At 41.2% G+C, this 23422-nt stretch overlaps 1 protein-coding gene and 1 long non-coding RNA gene across 9 annotated transcripts in view; one reads left to right on the top strand and one right to left on the bottom strand.

The window, feature by feature from the left end:
• LOC141735430 (tyrosine-protein kinase Fer-like) overlaps window positions 1-12787 on the bottom strand; it is a 275100-nt gene extending 262313 nt beyond the window's left edge. For 5 of the 8 annotated variants that reach the window (XR_012584720.1, XM_074568164.1, XM_074568166.1 and 2 more), the window contains exons 1-2: window positions 12601-12787; window positions 1963-2220 (exon numbers count right to left, since the gene is read on the bottom strand). Coding sequence is in view for 7 of the 8 variants with exons in the window: in XM_074568164.1 (XP_074424265.1) it covers window positions 1963-2169 (207 nt within the window). In the remaining variant the exon portion in view is untranslated. The remainder of the gene's footprint in view (window positions 1-1962; window positions 2221-12600) is intronic. The other 3 variants (XM_074568165.1, XM_074568171.1, XM_074568170.1) reach the window with 2 other exon arrangements.
• LOC141735432 (uncharacterized) lies at window positions 12186-22257 on the top strand. Its single transcript, XR_012584721.1, has 3 exons — window positions 12186-13031; window positions 16484-16663; window positions 17982-22257. It is a non-coding gene; the product is annotated as an uncharacterized LOC141735432 (long non-coding RNA).
• The last annotated feature ends 1165 nt before the right edge of the window (window positions 22258-23422 follow it).

Consider the following 23422-nt stretch of genomic DNA (forward strand, 5'->3'; position numbering starts at 1 on the left):
AGATTTGCCAGTAGCATATGAATATTTTTGCTATTGTGCAAAGATATACAGAGATCAAGGGTACAGTTTGAGGAACATGGTACCTCCTCAGAAGATGGGGGTAAGGGGGGCTAAGATAACTCCTGAAAGAACAACTTAGGTGCCAATGTCCAAAACAAATTTTCAAAACATGACACAGATGCCTCTCTGCAACCAAATTTTTTTATTATTTTTATTTTTTTAATTATTTGCTCACAAAAAGACAGACACCCATATTACTGGCATAAGTTGTGCTAGACTGAGCTAGCCACAAAGCTTAAAGATTGCAGTGCTGAATACTTTAATATCTATGCTCCTTTATTGTTTTAAGTCACTCTCAGTTTCATTGCCTAAAATAACTGCAAGACAGTTTTGCTAGCACATAAGAGCAATTCTACTGGGGCAGCATTAGCAAGAATTATTAATCATATCATCAATAAATCTATGTGAAACTTTGAGTTTTCTATGACATATATTTTATACTGATGGATCCCAAAGAAGATATCTGACTTCTGCCATTAAGCAGAAAACGTTCGAATCGGTTTACCAAAATCATGACACCTTAGATGACAAAACCTATAACAAACTGTGCATGAAAAACATAACTGTGTGAAAAACATTCCAAATACACCAAAATACACCATTAAAACCCATATACAGAAAAAAGGCAGTGTCAATTTAAAAATACAATAGTTACTTGGGAGGGATGGAATTTAAGCTAAACACTGTGTGGTTATACTTTTGGGACAGATGAAACAGGCTAGCTATACCAGTGTAGCTTTCAAATCACACAAACCACCACTTTAACCTAGTATAAATCTAGATTGATACACAAGGAGTAGTTATGTTCCTACTCCTATGAGCATGATATACTATATGTCATGCTCATATATAAGAGGCTGGCATTCAAGCAGCAACTCCATAAGCCGGCTAAAAACTATTTCATCTAAAACTTAACCTGACCGAAAAAAAACATTTTCCTGAAGAGCAGGAGGATCAGTATTTATGCCACGCTGAAGTGACTGTGTAACCACTGCTACAGCAAAAGGGCCAAGAATTGAACAAGCCATTAAAACAATTGTTTTCTCTTGTCAGGAAAGAATTCAAGTGGGGAGTGAAGCTTACTAACAAGCGAAGTAGGGAAGTTTAATTCATCTTTACCTTCATTGTACTTCCTCTAAATGTGATGATTAATCATTTAGGGGGAGGATAGCCTTACCTTCATAAAAAGTCAAGACAGTTATTTTAAATTGGGTATGAAATTAAGTTTAAACAAATCTACAGTTATGAGAAACATCCTGAATTAATGCTTTGTTTTCACAAAAATATACTATGGTGTGAATAACAGCTGGAATGCTAGGTTTTGCCTTGATTTCTTGGCCTTTTTCTGTCACAAATTCTATAACAGAAACAATAGCTCCTATTTAACTGTTTTTATAAGAAAAGCTTACTATAACGTTTTGAAAACAGAGTATGCTAAACAAAATAGCAGATAACCGAGGAACCTAAAATGCTGAAGTTCAAAATTCAGGATCCTGGTTTAGTTTATTGTTCTTAAAAGCAAGACCGGGGCTTGACTTTTGCATATTCCACTGAGGGACTAAAGAGCTTATTTTAAACACTGTAGCTACAGTAATTCTCAAGAGGCTGAATCAATAGGAATCAAACAGAAATGCTATTCTGAGTTGAGCCAGTTATCATTCCCTATACTATCTTTCCCATTTTCCTCTAAATAAAGTAGACAGAATATGACAGAGTCACTTCACAAAACAGCCAGGAGAATAATATTTATTGTGACACATTTTAGTAGATCATTGGAAAATAAAAAAAAAAAAAAAAAAAAGACTGATGGACTTTATTACTTACAAAAAACAGACAAAAAACCCCAAACTAACAAAAAAAAACCCCAAAACCAACCCTGTTGGTTTCTAAAGATTTTCTTACCTTAGACACATTGCTGATATAATCCAGTTGACAAGTACTTTCTTTATCTATTTGATTACAAAGATTTTGTAAAGTGGAAGCATACTCCTTATCACTTTTTACTCGCATAACCATAAATTTCTTCACTGTTTCCAGCAGTCGTAGTTCCCAGTCTTGCAGTTTTAATAAAGCATCATGAGAATACTTCAGGTCGCTTCCAAACCCCATTTTTAAGGCACTCTATACTGCACAGGCAACAAGATAGATTCTTTACCACATCTGAAAGTAGAACAAGATTCATAAGAAGCATATCAAAAGAAAAACTTGTGTTACAAAGGGCAACTATTAATGCCTGAACGCTGAAATAACATAATCATAAGATTAAGCATTACCTTATACATACCACTTGGAAACCAACTGAAAGGAGGGTCAAAACAATTTCAAACACCAACCTATGACTTTAAGAGATCTCAGGTCCTCCATGTTACTTTGAACTGTCAGCTTAATCTCAGTTTGTAGCCTACAGTTTCCCATCTGTAAAAATATAGTAGTATAATAGTACCTACCTGTACTGGGTCTGGCTGGGATAGAGTTAATTTTCTTCATAACAGCCTGTATGGTGCTACGTTTTGCATTTGTGACCAAAACAGTGTTGATAACACACTGATGTTTTGGCTATTGCTGAACAGTGCTTCCACAGTGTCAAGGCCTTCTCTGTTTCTCACACTGCCCTGCCAGCGAGTAGGCTGGGGATGGGCAAGAAGTTGGGAGGGGACAAATCCTGGGATAGCTAACCCAAACTGACCAAAGGGATATATTCCATGCCATATAATGTCATGTTCATCAATAAAAATGGGGGGTAATCTTTCCATAGTAGCCGTTGCTCAGAAACTGGACAGACTTCAGTCTGCTTTTGGGAGGAGGTGAGTGATTGCCTTTGCATCACTTTTTCCTCCCACTCCCCTTTCACTTATTAAAACATATTTGTCTCAACCCACAAGTTTTTCTTGCTTTTGCTCTTCCAATTCTTTCCCCATCTCACTGCAGGGAAAGTGAGCAAGCACCTGATGGATGCTTAGTTGTTGGCTGAGGCCATCTCACCATACTCCCTAACTTTAAGTGACTAGTCCTAGTGACTCGAAATATTTAATTCCAGTGTTAAGTTCTAAGAGCACTGCATCTCTGAGAAATGGATAATTGGAAGATGACTAGGTAGCTTGTTCCTAAATACTGTGGTAAAAGTTTCAGATTCAACCTCCCAAAAGTTAGAAGATATCTCAAATCAGGTTCCCTGTGCAACCTTACATTGATCCCCCCCCCCCCCCAGAGATATACACATCATAACAGTCCTTAATTTCATACCATTTCCCCCTAAAGCAGCTCCGTCTTGTAATAAATAGAATCATGTTTGTTAATCAAATCAGGCTTTCTTAAAGGCTGGTGAAAAATTACAATGTTTCGACTCTTCACATACTTAAATCGCAGGCATCCAGTGTGCTATCTGGTGCACTTTGACACCTCAAGGCCTAAATCACAGGCATCCGGTGTGCTGTCTGGGGCGCTTTGACACCTCAAGGCCTAAATCACAGGCATCTGGTGTGCTTTAACACTTCAAAGGGAAGAGCTAAGTTGTGAGATAAGCTGGAAAGAGTCTCCCCAAGGACACTGATAAAGATGAGGAGCCTTCAGCCTCACGACCACCAGGAGGCGGGACAAGACCGACCCCCTAGCAACACGTCGCTCAGACACGGAATATACCAGGATTGACACATATACGGGAACCAGAAGAGTATATAATCAGCTACTTTCGGGAAGTGGGTGTGCGCCGTTGGCGGAGCAAAGACTCCCCGGCCGCCCAGCGCTGTTTTGCTTGCTGCCGCTTGCTTAATAAACTAATTTGATTAATTGGACTGGTTCCTGTCAATTATTGGGCCACAATCTATAACACGTCTCATTGCACAAAATGGACATCATTTGATAATCAGACAAGAAAAATTGAATATTACTGTATGAAATCCTATGGTACAACTGCAGATCAAAGACATGTCCGAGCTAGCTTTAAAACACCCGCTTCTGATACTGATACACATGCAACCACATCACAGAAGAGTTGAGTCCACATATATGAGCAATTTCCAAAGACTTACATAGGTTTTGCCCTGTGGGCTGAACCCTATTTTCCGTGTATCCATCTAAAACTCATCCCCATACTAATCAGCTTCAAACTTGGTCAGATAAACTTACATAAACTACAATTACAGCTCCAGACTGCAGTACAAACATACCCTGAGCATTGCTTTTTCACCCATTCCTGCACTCCAGACAAGCCTTAGTTCTTTTAAACACAAAAGTATTAATTTCTTCATAGGCTTTTCATTGCCACTTAAATTAGCCAAGTGCTTTACAAACATTAACAGATTTATCTTCCTAACAGTCCAAGAGGTGAAGCAGGACTAATACTCTTATTTTATGCAGATAACTAAGACACAGAAATTCATGTCAACATTGTACCAGCCAATACTGGATACCTAATTTGCAAGGCTTAAAGACAGACTTTTCAGGGTGCCCAGCATTTTTAATGTACTAAACATCTAGAACAAAGATGTAATTGGCTTCAGTTACCACACAGAATTTCTGCAAATGAGAATCTACAACTTGAAAACTGACTATCAGATAATGAAGAACAGTCATCACATAGGCAAATTTTCATGTATATGATTTGTCCAATATGATATGTCATGGTAATAGCAGCATAATCAATTTATCTTCAGTAGCCTTACTCCCACTCCTTCTCTTCCTGTAGTTTCCTGCCTCAGTTAGCTCTTCCAAAAAGTTACTGAAATAAGCCTCATTCACTACTTATTCTCAGAACACAAGCTATGGTATGTAACTAAAGAAACCATGATCCTATAAAGAAAATAAAAATAGCATTGTGTTATTATGCATGTACACAATAGAGACAAATTAAGGTTATATGAGTAACTGTAGATCTTGCTGTCACAAGCTTTCATATTATATTCATAGTTCTTACTGATGGTTAAGAGCTCTGTCATAAAGAACAATGCTAAGTGTCTATTGCTCTATTTATTAAGGATGGTCTCTGTCATTAGCTGTATTAACTGTAAAAAATATTAGCATTAAAGTTTAGGAACAGTCTTGCAAAAAAAATTTAGTAAGATGAATGAAAGAAAAAATCTTTAAGACCCTTATTAACATGACTGGTGCTTCATTTGTGATTTTTGACATACTTCAGATTTATATCTACTTTTGTGACTAAGCTCATTTTTCTCCTGCCACACTTCAGTTATAAACTACTTTCTTACCTTTCAGAAACAAAAAAGAATGGAACTGAATCTCAGGATAAGGTCTAGCCCTGTGCTACTAGTAAAGTGCTGACTTCCATGACAGACAGGAGGACAAGGGAGGAAATCTTCTCAGCATACGATATTTCATTCAGCTTTTACTGACTCGGTGAATCAATAGATCCAATAATATCTCGCTTCAGCCTGCTAAATCTCCCTTCATTAAGTAGCAATTAGATTGTTTTCAGATTACACTACTGGATGCCTGGATACATTGACAAAAAACATATACATACTGGACTCTGATCTTTGTATTAAATCATTCCATTCACCACAACAGCAGCAGCATAACAAAAATTTTTTTTTGCAACAGACAAAATTCTAATTCTTTAAGACTAACAAGGATAAAGTTTCAGAGCTGATGATTCTCAACCAGGAAAGCCAGCCTTAGCAATCCTCCTGTGTAAATTAAGACAATGTTCAACACAGAAATTAGATTCATAGAATCATTTAGGTTGGAAAAAAAACCTTAAAAGCATTGAGTCCAACCGTTAACCTAACGCTACCAAGTCCACCACTAAACCATGTCCCTCAGCACCACATGTACATGCCTTTTAAATGCCTCCAGGGATGGTAACTCAACCACTTCCCTGGGCAGCCTGTTACAATGCTTGACAACTCTATCAGTGAAGGCATTTTTCTTAATATCCAATGTAAACCTATCCCGGTGCAACTTGAGATCGTTTCCTCTTGTCCTATTACTTGTTACTTGGGAGAAGAGATCAACACCCACCTCGCTACACAGACTCACACAGAATCACAGAATCGTAGGGTTGGAAGGGACCTCTGGAGATCATCTAGTCCAACCCCCCTGCCAGAGCAGGGTCACCTAGAGCAGGTTGCAAAGAAACATGTCCAGGCGGGTTTTGAATGTCTCCAGAGATGGAGACTCCACCACCTCTCTGGGCAGCCTGTGCCAGTGCTCTGCCACCCTCAAAGGAAAGAAGGTCCTCCTCATGTTTAGGTGGAACTTCCTATGCTCAAGTGTGTGCCCATTACCTCTTCTCCTGTCCCCATCCTCCTGACACCCACCCTTTAAGTATTTATAAGCATTGATAAGATCCCCCCTCAGCCGTCTTTTTTTCCAGACTGAAGAGACCCAAATCCCTCAGCCTTTCTTCATAAGAGAGGTGTTCCAGTCCCCTAATCATCTTGGTAGCCCTTTGCTGCACCCTCTCCAGCAGTTCCCTGTCCCTCTTGAACCGGGGAGCCCAGAACTGGACACAGTACTCCAGGTGCGGCCTCACCAAGGCAGAGTAGAGGGGGAGGATGACCTCCCTCGACCTGCTGGCCATACTCTTCTTGATGCACCCCAGGATGCCATTGGCCTTCTTGGCCACAAGGGCACATTGCTGGCTCATGGTCATCCTGTTGTCCACCAGGACTCCCAGGTCTCTTTCCACAGAGCTGCTCTCCAGCAGGTCAGCCCCCAACCTGTACTGGTGCATGGGGTTATTCCTCCCCAGGTGCAGCACCCTACACTTGCCCCTGTTGAATTTCATAAGGTTTCTCTCCACCCAACTCTCCAGCCTGTCCAGGTCTCGCTGTATGGCAGCACAGCCTTCCGGTGTGCCAGCCACCCCTCCCAGCTTTGTGTCATCAGCAAACTTGCTGAGGGTGCACTCTATCCCTTCATCCAGGTCGTTGATGAATATATTGAACAGGACTGGACCCAGTACTGACCCCTGGGGAACACCACTTGTCACTGACCTCCAACTAGACTCTGTGCCCCTAATCACGACCCTCTGAGCTCTGTCTTTCAGACAGTTTTCAATCCACCCCACTGTCCATCCATCTAACCCACACTTCCTAAGCTTCCCTATGAGGATGCTTTCAGGCAGTTGTAGAGAGTGATAAGGTCTCCCCTCAGCCTCCTTTTCTCCAGGCTAAACCACCTCAGTTCCCTCAGACGCTACTCATAAGACTTGTACTCAAGACCCTTCATCAGCTTTGTTGCCCTTCTTTGGGCACACTCCAGCAAGTCAATGTTTTCCTTTTAGTGAGGGCCCCAAAACTGAACACAGTACTCAAGGTGCAGCCTCACCAGTGCCGGGGGGGGTGGGGGGGACGATCACTTCCCTAGTCATGCTGGCCCCGCTATTTCTGATACAGGCCAGGATGCTATTGGCCTTCTTGGCCACCTGGGTACGCTGCTGGCTCATATCCAGCCGGCTGTCAACCAATACCCCCAGGTCCTTTTCCACCAGGCAGCTTTCCAGCCACACTTCCCCAAGCCCATAGTGTTGCATGGGGTTGTTGTGACCCAAGTGCAGGACCCAGCACTTAGCTTTATGTATCTCATAGAATTGGCCTCGGCCCATTAATCCAACCTGTCCAGATCCCTCTGTGGAGCCATTGTACCCTCAAGCGGGTCGATGCTCCCACCTAACTTGGTGTCATCTGCAAACTTATCAAGGGTGCACTCAGTCCCCTCATCCAGATCATTGATAAAGATATTAAAGAGAACTGGCCCCAATACCAAGCCCTGGGGAACACCATTTGTGACTGGTCGCCAACTGGCTTTAACTCCATTCACCACCACTCTCTGGGCCTGGCCCTCCAGCCAGTTTTTAACCCAGCAAAGAGTACTCCCATCTAAGCCACGGGCAGACAATTTCTCCTGGAGGATGCTGTAGGAAACAGTGTCAAAGGCCTTACTAAAGTCCAGGTAAATAACATAATTTCAAAACTGGTCTGAAATATCAGCCTACCCAAGAAAAAATAATCAGCTTATTTTCAGGAAGGTTTTCCTGCAAAACGTAGCTTACATAACTTAGTATACCTCTCTTTATACCTGCAGCTACTTCTTCTGACTTCCACTTTCTAAAATATACTTTTGTTTTCTAGAAACTCTGTGAAAGAAAAACAGACCAAATACATTATTTTTATTTTATTTCAGCATGTATCGTAAAATACATCACAAAAAATAAATTTGGATAAGTTACTTTGCATTTTCAGATTACTACCAGAAGATATTTAAAAAAAAAAAGAAAAGAGAAAAAGCAAAGATTTCTCAATTACTGCAAGTAGTATTATGCTATGACTTCATACACACAATTTTGAGGAAAGAAATAATTGTCTATACACATGCAACCAAAGATAATTCTTTTTTCTTTTTTTTTTAAAGTTCTTAGAATTTCTTTTCTTATTAAACCGTGCATTATATCATGAAAATTAGATAAATTAATTTATTTGTGAAATTTACGCTTGTTAAAACAAAAAGGAACCCCATTAATAAGGAAAGGACTAGCATGGGAGAACAAAAGGTATTATATGGGAAAGACAAACTTAATAGTATTTTCAATAGACTGTAAGGAAACAAGTGGCAACTTGAGAAAGTGACCGACCAAGACACTGAAATTTCTCAAAACATTCAAAATTCAAGCTGCAACTATGACTATAGTCTAGGTGAAGTAAACTGAGAAAGAACATTGGATTTTTGAAGTTGTGTGGGTTTTGGTGTGGGGTTTGTTTTTTGGGTTTTTTTTTAGTATATTTTTTACGTATGTGTATGTGAGAAAAATGGGCTTTGCATATAGCTTGTAATTAACAAGCTAATCTATATAAGCTACATCCAGACCAATATAAGCATTCACATACAATCTCATACCAGTTTAAAATTAAATCTTTAGACAACGCATTCTATACTCATTTGGCTATATGCCCTTGTAAAAAAAGACACAAATTAAATAAAAATTAAAGAGAGACAGACAGACTATGTAAGGGTAAAGAAAAGAGAACTGTTTTGCAAATCTCCATTATTTAAAACAAAGCGCTTATAATGGTATGGTCATAACATTTAAAAAAAAAATATTACGATGGGATAACTTTAGTTCATATTCAAGCAGACATTATTTAGTATCCCTTTCTAGTTACTTAGTGACAGTCTAGAAACTAAGTGCTGCTTAATACAAATACTAAATTTCCACTCTTCATACCCTATAATAGGAAAGATTATGTGATGCTTACATACAGTCACTGTAAAGAAACAGCAGCTATGCAAGCAAATAGAAAAGGATAAAAAAATGCAGCAGGCTAGAAGCATTACATAATTCACTACATTTTTAATAGCAGATACAAAAAAAAAAAATATCTTGTGAGAAGTTCCAAAGACCAAGATTCAATTATGTAAGAGAAAGCCCACACCAGCAAAAAAAATACAGAAGGAAAATGTTATGGCAAATTTGGCTCCAGTCTTCCTATCACAAATACAAACTAGGTAGAAACACCAGACTCATGAAAGTGAAAGGCATGTTACCACTAACACCTAAAGACATTCAAGTTTTAAGCAAATGTTAAAGAATTGCATGTGGTAAGATGCTCCTGTCTGAAAATTACATTTATTAAATCAAATTACTGTTTTGAGCCACTTAATACAGACAAACTGTATCTTCTGCTCTCTGCACACAGACAACAAACACACCATTCTTCACTAAAAACTATACAATTGCATATGTAAGAAGGGATAGTTTTTGTTTGTCAATGTCTCCCATTTTCTCAACAGGCATTTTCAGGGGAAAAAAGGACTCATGATTAACGCAGTTTAATACTATTCTGAACTGTATTTCTGCTTCTGCTGAAGAGCTCTCACATCATGCTAAACAAATCACAAACTTTCCACAGGTTGTCCCTACTTGAAAGGTAACTGACTTTTCATTAGGTCTTAATTATCATCATTTATTTTGATGCTTAAGCTTAATTTCTTAATGTTTCAGCTCCTCATGTTAACATAAATAGCTTCCAAAACCAGAATATGAAAAAAATTTTGAAGTCATACCCTCAAATATGATTTTATGATGAGAGATGACAAGAATCCAAATTCTCCATCACATTAATTTAAAAAAAAAAAAAAAAAGACATTTTAGAAGCACCATTGCTGCTTTCTAAGAACTACTTCCAAAACTTTCCATACGCCATGTACCATCACACACATGAAGCTCTTAAAAAGTTAACTATTTTTTCTCAAACCCTGGAAACAAAGCTAAGAATTCCATTGCTTCACTATTAACATAAATTTCCAAAATAAATCTTTCTGCAGAAACGCTGCAGTGACCTAATGCAAATGTTACAGAGCAGAAACTTGCAGCATATTTACATACACAGTATTTTAGATCTTCTTATTCCTTAACAAAATAGTGAATACTCAATTCCCACGTCTCTCCTGCATAATAATGCTCCCTTCTTAAGTTTTCTAAAACCATTTTTTTATAATGTAAATAAATCAACACTATAATTAAGACAGTATTAAGAGGAAAGTCTTTTCTCTTAAGACAAAGCACATAGCAATTTACTTTCTGCTGGAATGAGCTTAAACTCTCTTCTCTTGCTGCTGCCACTCCTCCCCCCCTCAAGCAAAAGCATTCCCCTTCCTTTTCATAGGCCCACTTCCCACACACTGAAAGACTCCTCCCTATGAAGTGATGACCTCATGCAGCTATTCCATCCTTGTATGGAGCAACTCCAGGCTCGCTGCCAGCTTTCTCTGCCTTCTGAACATACCTTCCTTCATCCTGCCCACAGACAGCTCAAAAAACATCAATAAGTGGCAGCTGATTACTTTATACGTTGAGAATCCAAACATCAACTGAAGAACCATATTCTTTTGAAAGATTCAGTTGTGACAAGAAGTCATAGTTGTAGGAAAGCAGGGAAGGATCTTGGTGATAATTAACAAAGCCTTTGCTCAGTTTAAAAGTAACCTTGTATATATAAGACGATCTTTTCCTTCAAAGAAGTATCTTCTTTGAAAGCTCAACTATTTTGGGGTTAACATTGCACAAAGGTTTACTCCCAACTTTTAACAGGACCGGTAATCTGCTACAAACACAGCATACACATCTCGCCAACAATAACCATTATGGGAACTCAACCTATGGTAAATCCATTAATTACAATTTGCTTTGATTGTGAGCTGTTTAGAAGTATGAACTTTTTACCTCAAGTCTTCCAAAGGCTAACACACATATAGCAAAACGTATCAGTGATTTCTTTTCTGGACAATGTACCTTTATTATATATAACTTAATGTGTGCAATAATTAACTTAAAAATCCAGGCAACATCTGAAACTTTTTTATTTAAAGTCAAAAGAATTTACTGGATATTATTTTCTTACATTGCAACTTATTAAAAGAAAATACATTAAGATATAGTAGAATATACAAGTCACTTTGCGTAGATTTGTTACAAAGTGGGGAAAAGTTATGTCAAGTATTTAGATGATGTTCTTACTCACTGCATTTAGAAAGTCAGAAAACAGTCTATCTTGTATCAAAATAAAAAAAAAACACACCACACAGATGTTCACATGGGATGAGTCACTTCCAAGTGTGTATGCTCACATAAGTTTAAACAAAACAGAAACATATTCCAACACAAAAAAAGGTATCTTTAATGCCCTTCTATATCTTTTGCTCTCACATACCAAAAGTGTCAGCATTTGGTATTCGTAAATACCAAACCCGTGAACAGAAAATAAAACATTTACTTATAGCAAATTCAAAAAAGGCACATGAATAAGAAAGCTGGCACAGTAACACCAAAAAGCCCCTATCTACACAGCCTCCAAATGTATATTCAAACTTAAGGAAGTCTCCAAGCTGTACAGCATTGCTAGAGGAAAAACAGGAGCTTATTTCCCCATTTATTTGGGGGGAGCCACACATCATAAAGCTTCAAATGGCAACTGGGGTGCTCCCTCTCCCCCCACCTTCCCCCCCCCCCAGCAGTTATAGCCCAGCCAGCGTGCCTTGGTACACCAAGGGCAAAGCAAGAGAGCTGCAGCTCTGAGGCCAGGGACCCCGGGTACTGGTGGGGGCAGGCACAGCAGGAACCGAATTGACTTGGCCCTTTCTCTCCTTTCATCCTCGAGGATGCCACCGAACCCGGGCCTCCCATGCGCGGGGGCCCACTCGAACACAGGGCCCCAGGCCTGGACCAGACGGCAACCCCTCGGACTGATGTAGGACTCCGCACCCACGGTGCTACCAGCTACGCCAGGGCGGAGCCGCCACCAAGGAAGAAGCACCCCCGACTATTCCCGGCACCGCCGCCGCCACGCCCTCAGAAGAAAGCGCGAGCTGTACCTAGTGTGCCCAGCCTGCAGGTAAATCAGCTAGCGGGGCCGGCCAGCTGGACGGCCTGCCTACCGCCGCACACACCCCCCCCCCCATGCACCAGCTCCCTCGCGGGCGGGCAAGACACGGCGGAGTGTAGCCACATCCCACCCAAGCGACGACACTTCTAGGGTGTAATCACCACCAAGCGCACCACACCATACACAGGACCAACCTACCTACCTGACAAACCGAACCCCTCCACCACGACAGGGGTCACGACCAGCATCACATGAGTGAAGCCAGCAAATCAACGCCAGACTCGCTTCCCCCCCGTCAACCAATCTGGGCCCTCACCGTCCCTTGGTGACGCTCTGTGACTGGCGGCTAGTAAATGAGGGAAGAGGCGCTGCTGCTCCCGTTCTCCGGCTAGGGGGGAAGGACGCAATGAGCTTCCGGGGCGGGGAGCCGCAGGCGGTGGGTGGTGTGGCGCCCCACAGGGGGCTGAGGCTGTTGAAGGGAGGCGAGGACGGACGCCCCCTGCTTGTGTCCGTGGACCGTGTCCCTAGGGCCACCGCCCTGTCCTCGGCTTCTCGCCACTGAACTCCGGTGCCTCCACTTCAAAAGTTAGTGGAGAATGGAAAAAGAAGATTTGATTCGAACTTTAATAATTGGTGAGGAACATTTACATAATTACAACACTAAGATAATGTACACCAAGTTTAATATATTTGTATAGTTTTTCCGCTATTTAGTACTTGATCATGGAAATGTAGCTGAGAACATAAAAGAAATTTAAGAGACAAAAATATGGCAAAGTCTGAGAAAATAACTCACGGACATTGCAGTTTATATATAGAGAAAAAAATCTGATGCTTTATTATCTAGAGAATTTAGTACCAGGAACAGGTAACAAGAAGCAGCAAAAAAGCGGAGCTATTATTGTGACACTAACTTAAGAGGTTGGGGAAACATTGCATGAATATTAGTGTTCTATAGTCTCCTTTTAACATGCTCTGTTTTAAGCAAACAATTAAATTTAATTAAGAAGTAGTAACAAGGTCTGATATTGCAATGCATTCCATGCATAAGAACATAAGAACCACCATAACAGGTTAGATTATAGTTACAGACGAGTATCCTGTTTCAAGTAGCAGCCAGTAGCTGGTACTTCAGAAGGAGTCTAAAAAATAGGACGTGGACAATTCAGGCAATTCCAATCCAGGACTTGAGCTACAATTTGTTTCTAGACCATTGTGTTTAAAAAACACTAGTGAAACTATGCTGTGTGCACTCATCTGGCTGTATTTTTTAAGCCAGTGTGCTTTTTTCTTCCTTATGGAAGTCTTATGGTGACCATTTCCTTTACTTATCAGGTGGGGAAAAAAAAAGCTTCCTTCTGTACTTCCTCCATATGCACCTCATTGCAAGATCAGAACCTAAAATTAGAAGCAAATTTGCATAAGATTAAATACACATACACAATGGAGACAAATAACCAAAAGCTGTTATTTGATTTGCAGTAAAAAGTGTTTTTTTAAGATGTAATATACCATTGGATACTTTTCAATAATGTTATATTTAGGATAAAAATATTAATTTAGATGCAAATACCAAATTCAACATAAGAAATCATCAATGACAAGGTTTATGACAAATGCGGATGCAGCCAGCCTTATTCAACCCTGTTTTAGCTATACTTAAAGATTATATCCTATTGTATTGGGCAGATAACTTGTCAGTCAAGTTGTACACATGACTAAAAAAGATCTTTTATGATTATGTCTATGGCTTAGTAATTTAGTCAGCCTTGATAGTCTTGAACCTGATGAGAACCAGTAGAGGCTGCTGTGAGGTTAGAAGAATCTTTGTCCTTTGATTTTCCAATTACAGTTTAAAAATGTACCAAAGAACAAGCTTGACTTTTGAGGAAGAAAGGATTCCTTGTTTCTTTTTGTAATTAGTTGTTTTCAAACCCTTTGTATATTTATTAAATGAAGGAGGGAAAAAAGGGTAGGCCTATACTGTAGTCACTGCAGTATCATGTAGAAATATGCAAGCTATTAATTTAAATTAATTTCATTTAGAAATTGCAACCAATAATTTAATAGGAAAAAACATTAAAAGTTTATTAGCACTTGCAATTAAAAGCCTAAAGTAACAACTTTATTCCTGACAGGTTGCGTATGCTAATCCTCTCCTCTCTTCCCCACCTCAGTCTTCTCGCTCTGAATGTGTTCCTTTCCCACTCAGACCATACATGATTTCCTCTGCCCCAGTCCTACCTGGCCTGAGACAGGGCCCATAAGTTCATTAACATCAGCACCATAAATCAGCTGGTTTGGACAACCGTAGCAGTCAAGCATTGCTTCAGACGTCACTGCAAAATACAGAATCTGCCTGAGAAACTCAGTAAGCATATGAAAACATGCTGAGTTCTGGGGTGCAACACCGCAACACCTACCAGGCAGAATGCTTCATGGCTGAACTACTTGAAGTAATAGCAACTGTCTAGTAGAAATACCAGAAGAATTAAATTTATTATTCTGGTTCTGTCTTCTCACATGACTCATCTTCTGTAAACTTTCATGCTTTCATTTTTGCAAGCTTCCTACTTAATGAAGAATCTTCAGTCTGTCATCATATTCTATTCTCCCACCACTGTGACCCTAGAAATCCCAAGGGATTTGCTCCTTATATAGTAAGAGTCTTGTCCTATTCAGTTAAGCTGTAGGTTTCAAGAATCCTGTCTTTTTTGTTGCCAGTCTATAATTCAGTCAGCACATTTTCATGATTTTGCATGGGGTTTTTTCCTACCTTCATCTAATTTCATTTTGTTTATGGTTTATTGCATCTTGCATTCAGGAATCTAAGGCAAGTATCTGTTTTCTACTGCCAATATTCATGTTGAAAAACCTTAAAGTTATTCTTAGAGGACAGACACTTTAGCATTATATGACTTGAAGAATGCTAACGACTTTAAATGAAGTTACATGCGTGGAAGGAAATAAAAATGTAATTGTTCCTCACAATCACTCCTTCAAATTGCTAAATTCAACATCAAAAAATCTCTTGGATATACTGAAGTGAGGGATACAAATAAGTTAATAAATTCCCTAATAATTTCAGGGTTTTGACCAACAATGAGTTTCCTTGATCCTCAACAAGGGCATATCAATTCTTTCCTGTTGAGTTAGATTTGCTGCAATTCCTTGATGAGTTAGGCAGGAATGAATATTTCTAAACTATTGCATAACTTGGAAAAAATTGCAGTTAACTGTTTTACTCATTCTTTGTCTTTCTACAATGTCTTCTATTTGCTCTTACTATTACTATAAAGAAATACAGTAAAAAGGTTTAAATAACTACACAAAGGTTTTAAATAACTACACAAAGCATGCATAAAAGCATTGGTGCTTTTGTGCCAGATATAGAACACAATTACTACTATTATTATTATATATGAAAATTAATCTGATTCTTCTATTACATATCTAGAGAATAACATCATAAAACTCAGCCATGTTGAAGCAATAAAACCAAGAACGTGTGAATACAGAGCAGAGCAAACACCTGAAGTTTTTATTTTCACTTTTGCCATAGACATTCTATTGGACTTGAGCAAAACTCTCTCTCTGCCTCAGTATCTCTCTCTATAAATGGCAACATTAATACTTTCCTTGAGGGATGTTAGAAAGATTAATTCTTAATATTTTTTGTATTTAATAAATTTTGTAGTCCTTATATAGATAGATCATTTTAACTTCTGTAGGAATGTGTCTGAGAGAAAATGGCCATGTCAGCCAGCCTCCCTACTGTGAGAGATTAGATTAAGAGCAAAACAGGTGGTAGAAGATGGAATTAGTACATGGGAAAAACGGGAACTGAGAAGGCAGAAAACATGTTGTGCTAATGACTAAGCAATTTACTATGTGAATTCTTGTAACCAATCTGATCTGTGAATGAACTGTGTAGACAGCGCGTGGACAGTGTAACTAGCTAATCAGAAATAAGCAAGTGGCATGTACGGCTACAACACAGGGTATAAAAGATGATGATCTGTGCTTAATAAATGGCTTCTGTTGATTCACATTGGATCGTCTGGAGTCCAGTTATTTCTCCTCAGATGGTGACCCCGACGTGATACCGATCGGTGCTTGGCTTGAGCAACGGAATGCGAGGGGCGGAAGACCCAGAAGGAGATCCACTGGCTGGAGGACGGCTCAGCTGGACTGAGACTGGGCGGATTGGGCGGCAATCCGGAATAGAGGAAACAGACGACGTGGCCACGGACACCCAGAGAGAGGTGAGCAGCCGGGGCAGGAGATGGGGCAACAAGTAACAAAAGAAGAAGGGGCTGTATTAAGACTTCTCCTGCATATCCTCTCTAAGAGAGGGGTGAAATACGATGAGCGTATGCTCCGAAGGTTGTTAACCTGGTGCAGAGAGAACGGATTCGCACCAGAGCCCCAGACAGCTTTTAAACCAGAAATATGGGAGGCTGTTGGGAAAAAACTGTGGGAAGTGATAAGTAAAGGAGACAAAGAGGCATCACCGTTAGCGACGACATGGTGGTTGGTGTTATCGACCTTACAAGATATGAAGGCGGAGCGAGCCACGGCAGCCGGGGCTTTTGCAGCATTACAACCCACGGGAGGGGGATCGAACAGGCCAGGTCCGAAGGTCTGGGACAATCCCCTGCTGAGCCCCTCTGCTCCACCTGAGGCCGATGGAGGAGGCAGAATGTCAGCAGAGAAGGACAGAGCCGGAGCTGTTTGCTCCTGCCATTGCCCACCTCGCCCCCTCCCCTCCCCAGTTGTCTCCCTGAGATAGAAGTGCTGGTTTTGTATGTCTGCTGTGTAAGTGTGTGTGGGCGCCAGCTTATACCTGCTGGTCAGCATCTGTGCTACTGTTTGTTTTTTGTTGTGTGCAGTGTCGTTAGGTGACTCCCCTTGAGCAGGTGTTCTGCCCGGTGTGGTACTGTTCTCGTATGCAACTAGGGCTGACACTCCGTCAAGTGAAGAAGTTTGTATATACACAATGTTTAGACGTAAGGCGAGCGCGCCCCAGGTAGATACACCAGGATGGGCTGTAGAACCGATGGAAGTCCTGAAATATTGGGGGAGTTTTCACCAGCCGACACGTTTACACTCTCGGGAACGGCTCGCCCGTGCAGGGCGTATCGCTGGTTGTTTGTTGTTTGTCTCTAAGATCATGGTTGATTGGGAAAAGGAGTTGAGACAAAATCTATCGGATGCTCTGTAGGAAAATGAGAAACTTAAGGAAAAATGAGAAACTGAGCTCTTGTTGCAAAGGCAGACTTTTATGTCAGTCGTAAGTGATGGAAAAAAAAAAAAGAAAAAAGAGAAAGAAAAAAAGAAAAAATGAAAAAGAGAAAAAAAAGAGAAAAAAAGAGAAAAAAGAGAAAAAAAAAAGAAAAAAAAAAGAAACCAAACAGGAACAATTAGATGGGAAATGTGCCACGTTAGCACAAAAGTATGCCATACGCATTACGAGAAAGCATCAGAAAAAGAGAAATAGGACACCTGATTCAAAGCAGTACCATAGAGATATGTTTTTGTTTTTTTTCCTATATGTGTCTATGTTATTGCATGCCTTAGTAGATTGCTCTGTGTTATACCCTGCAAGACTAAAATGAACCCAGCAGAAGCGGTCTCTTGAGCAAGGGGGTGGAATATGGGAAAGCAATGGAAAATCGGCGAGGAGGACTGTAAATACACTCAAGGGACTCGCACCTGGGTGCTGGAAAACACATATATCACACCAATTGTTATTCAGTCTCGGGTGTTTGCAAGAAAAACATTTGGATGACATAAGCCTGTAATGGACTCACGGACACCTTATCTAGCTGCTTGAGAACCTTGGCCTGTTGTGGAAGAAGATCAAAGCACAGTACCAGCAAGAACAGGGAGTCCGCATGCGCTCTTGCTAACAAGGACTCTTTTGCTGCCAAGGATTCTTGATAACAAGGACTCTTGCTGCCAAGGATAAGTTTAACAATGCTACTAGTACCGCTATTTCTGAGTTATTGCTAGATGTAGATAGTATTCGATATGCGATGTTGCAAAACAGAACTGCTACTGATTTTTTGCTTTCAGCTCACAGACATGGTTGTCAAGATTTTAAAGGACTGTATTGTATGAATCTAAGTGACCACTCCAAATCCATCCATGCCCAGTTGCAAGAACTGCACTGACCGAACCAGCAACTTGTGGAGACCACTGGGTGAAATCTCTTTGCTGGATGGACTTGGGGGTGGGGTTGGTTGAAGCAAATTGTACTCATTGCCTGTGTGGAAGGAATTTGTCTGTTATGTTTAGTATGCTGTTTGCTGTGTTTAATAAGCATTATACGATCAGTTGTAGATGCCACTTTGCATCGTACCCTTGTACGAGTTGTAGAATATGTTGCTCTAAAAACTATGTGTGTATCCATGAGAACCTGACCTTCACAGAAGAAGATAACAAGAAGGGATTACAACAATGTAGTCACGTATCAGACAGCTGCTGTTAGCAAAGCTGGATCATGAGTTTGGTGAGACTCGCTGCATACGCTGGCCACGCGTGCAGCGACTCTGGCCTGTACTTTTCTACTCAGTCCAGTGCAGGAGAGTCTGGTGGGACTTGCTGCATGCACTGGCCATGCATGCAGTGACTCTAGCCTGTACTTCTCCACTCAATCCAGTGCAGGATATAGGGGGGCTGTCTCTGGTCAGAGAGGGGGAGAGAGACATGAGCGAGGGGGAGAGAGACATGAGCGCACTTTGAAGATACAGGGGATGCCCTGAAGCACTGTGTCTGCCCCCGCCCCCCCCATAAGTTCTATGTTCATTAACCCCAACAGCTCAGAAGGCATTACAGCATGTTGCAAGATAAGATATAGTCTACTACTGCTGCAAGACGCATTGAACACCTTCCTACAAGAATTTCAACTTTATGCCCTGATAGGACAGTGGGATGATGCACTCACAAAGAGCCTGACTGCATTAGAGTGGGTATTTTTGCCACATACCTTTTCAAAACCAGTAACTATGATGATTGAAATGTTACCACGATTGTTTTTCCAGGGTCGCTTGTGCTGTCACCAGCTTTCTGGAATGGATCCAAGCCACATACATGTCCCCATCAAAAAGGATGACCTTGACCCTTGGTTATCACAAAGTCTTAACCTCCTTAGTACATTATATTGGGCAAATAAATTACTCTTTCCCCTGGCACAGACTATTACAGTCACTTTCACAAATTCCTTTACAGCCGCACATCCTGCTAGCACCAAAGCCTCTTGATGGCACCTGTTCGGTGTTTGTAGATGGTTCAGGGACACAGTAAAGGCTTTGGGCTTATTTCAACAGGAACTGTTAAATGTAGGCCGAATCTCAATATGTTACTGGTATTGTTCAAAGACTTGAAGGAGCATTTAGAAAACAAGTAGAGAACCAATTGTTATTCAGTCTCTTACTGCAATTAATGTTACTTTTATGAAAAAGACAGTTTCGTTATTTTATTGTCCACATACGCTCTCATAGCTGTTTACTTGGTCCTTTAATTGAGGGAAACACAGTTGCGGATTATCACACTGTTGGTAACAACTCCGAACATTATGCAGCAAGCTGAAATGTCACATGATTTTTTTTTTCATCAAAATGCGAAGGCATTGAGGAAGCAATTTTCTTTAACACAACAACAAGCACATGATATTGTGTGAACTTGTGCTGATTGTCAACCATTTATACCTAACTTCAACCCAGGCGTCAGTCCCCGAGGGCATGGACCTTTGGAGTTCTGGCAGACTGATGTAACCCATGTGTCAGAATTTGGAAAACTGAAATTTATACACCTGAGTGTAGACTGTTATTCAACTGCAATTTGGGCAACTGCGCAGACTGGTGAATCTAGTAAACATGTACAAAAGCATTTGCGATCCGCGTTTGCAGCCTTAGGTGTACCGCGTGTGATAAAGACTGATAATGGCCCAGGGTATGTAGCCCGTTCAACAGAGGTATGTCTACAGCTGTGGGGCATTACACATGTGAGTGGCACACCACATTCTCCGACGGGTCAAGCCATAGTGGAACGCATGAACCAGTCTTCAAAAAATTTGCTTCAAAAACAAAAAGGGGGAGAGCAAGGGCTGAGTCCTGTAGATCGACTGAACAAAGCCGTTTACGTCCTGAACTTCCTACGCCTTCCTCAACACTGCCTTGTACCTCCAATCGTGCGGCACGGCGCAGGCCTGCAGAGAGACCTGGGAGATTTTAGGCAGGAAAATGGCATGGTAGCAGTTAAAAACAGTGTGACGGGGAAGTGGGAAGGACCGTGTAGACTATTAACCTGGGGTCGAGGATATGCCTGTGTCGTTACAGATGCCGGAACCAGATGGGTACCAGCCAAGTGGATAAAGCCCTGGTTTGAGCAGACGAATTCAAATGAGTTACCCCACAATACCAACAACGACGATGAGGGCTGAAGAAGTGCAGTGCCCTAGGTGTGGAACTGTGACCCATAGACCCTTGTGCCTTGTGAGGATTGTTGAGGCCGGTGGTGGTTTGAAAGACCACGTGCTGCGGCCCGGTGTGCTGTGTGTTTTAAATCCGGTGTGCTGTGTGTTTTAATTCTAGTGTGCTGTGTGTTTTAATAAGGAATTAGGTAAAGTGACGGGGTATGCTGTGTGTTTTTAATCCGGTGTGCTGTGTATTTTAATTCCGGTGTGCTGTGTGTTTTAATAAGGAGTTAAGTAAGGTGACAGGGTGTGCTGTGTGTTTTAATAAAGAACTAAGTAAGGTGATGGGTTTAATTCGTTTAGCTATTGCAATAGAGTACAGAGAGTCAGGTTCACCTCAACACGAGCTGGCTGAGCGACAGGAGATTAGGGAAGTCTACCATTCACAAGGATTGGTCAAGGTGTGGCATACAGTGCTGTTACACAGTGCTACTGCCAGAGGTTTGGTCGGTTCCGGAGGACTAGTGGGAACAGGTAGTACGTCACTGTAGCAACAGGTTCGGTCATCTACAGCGCAGAAAGAAGGGCAAGGGTACTGATATTTGAAGATGCCACTGGGAATTAGTGTCGGGCTTATCCTTGTGATTGGAAGTTGTATCTGAGCACAAAATTGAGAACCCTTGGTATTTCGGCTTCTTTTAATACAGCAGGATTCAATTCAGTTTACCCAACATTTAACACGACCCTAGTGAACTTTTGTGGAGACACCACAGGGGTGATGATTGATTTTTGCTGTTGGCTCAGGGTCATGGATGTGAAGATTTTGAAGGTATGCGTTGTATGAACCTTTCTGACCACTTATCATCCATTCATAAGCAGTTACGGGAGCTGAAGGATAACATGTCCAAATTAAAAGTGGTTAAAAACGGTTTCGATGATTGGTTAAGCTCATGGGGTATAACGGGATGGTTATCAGACTTCCTAAAACATGGGCTCATGCTATTCTTGGTTATATTATTATTGATTATGGTAGCCTCGTGTGTTCTCCGCAAAGTGACTGACATGATAGAAAATGCCATGCATAAGGTCTGGCTGGCTCAAGAAGAAAAAGGGGGTATTGTAGGAATGTATCTGAGAGAAAATGGTCATGTGAGCCAGCCTCCCTACTGTGAGAGATTAGATTAAGGGCAAAACAGGTGGTAGAAGATGGAATTAGTACATGGGAAAAACGGAAACTGAGAAGGTAGAAAACATGTTGTGCTAATGACTAAGCAATTTACTATGTGAATTCTTGTAACCAATCTGATCTGTGAATGAACTGCATGGACAGCGCGTGGACAGTGTAACTAGCTAATCAGAAATAAGCAAGTGGCATGTACGGCTACAACACAGGGTATAAAAGATGATGATCTGTGCTTAATAAATGGCTTCTGTTGATTCACATTGGATCGTCTGGAGTCCAGTTATTTCTCCTCAAACTTCCACTGGAATAAACTACTACTAAAAGTAAGGCTACACTTCTCTCTGTTCCTGACCAGCAGAGAGGAATTGGCAGCCCCCAGACTGCCTTGTAAATGCACATTTTGGACAGCTGGCTGCCTGGGGATGGTTGTATCGTAATCAACACACAGAGCAAGGAACTGTCTCATCTGGTCAAAACACAGCACTGGAAAGAGCTGTATCTGAAATGATATCCTTCTCGAGGGCTTGGGTACCTCAGCCCTGACTGCAAGGAGTGCACTGGAGAAGAGTGGGGGCCCACATACAGCAAGTCTCTTTTGGATGCTGGCACTGCAATTGCCCTTTTCAGAAAGGGGACAAAGCTGGCGGAGTCAGTGAAAATCTAGAGGATTTTCCTCTTGGTTTCAGGTGCCTGGATGCCTTTAGGCCTCTCTAGGTTTGCAGATTATATTAAGGATTTGGCTCTAAATTACTGGGAACATATCTGAAGTATAAAGTAGCATGAATTATAGTAAGAGTTTATATTAAGTTAAGCTTCTAGTGTGTGAGCTAGAACGTTTTAAACCAGTTTGGGCACCTTCAAATGCAATGCAGGGTGCCCTAGATTTAGCTATTGTTTGAGAACAGGCTGCCCAGGGAAGTGGTTGAGGCACCATCCCTGGAGGTATTTAAAAGCCGGGTAGACATAGTGCTTAGAGATATGGTTTAGTGATGGTTTTGTCAGAGTTAGGTTGATGGTTGGACTCGATGATCTGAAAGGTCCCTTCCAACCTGGGCAATTCCGTGATTCTGTGATTCTATTTATAAAATATTTTCAAATTGTATAGAACCCCTGGGTTCTTCCTTTAAGCTGGAAGCCCATGTACACAAACTGAGAGGGAAGACAGCTGCTAAGAAGGGGCCACCCAAGAAGGCTGACGAGCTTAGTTGCTGTTGAGATGGTAGAAGGCAACCAGCAATCATCCAGATGCAGAAGAAGGATTGAGAGTGCCTCCCTTGATTTTTGGTGAAAGGACCTCTGGTCTGGCAGTGCAAGGGTCAGACAGTGAATACTCCATCTGGAAACAGAGGGTCCCTGCCTTCAGCCAGGAAGAGGAAAGGGGCGACAAGGTTTACTGGACTGTGTGGATTAGATTGCCTGGCA

This window comes from Larus michahellis, chromosome W, assembly GCF_964199755.1.
Source record: "Larus michahellis chromosome W, bLarMic1.1, whole genome shotgun sequence".
NCBI classification, from domain to species: domain Eukaryota; kingdom Metazoa; phylum Chordata; class Aves; order Charadriiformes; family Laridae; genus Larus; species Larus michahellis.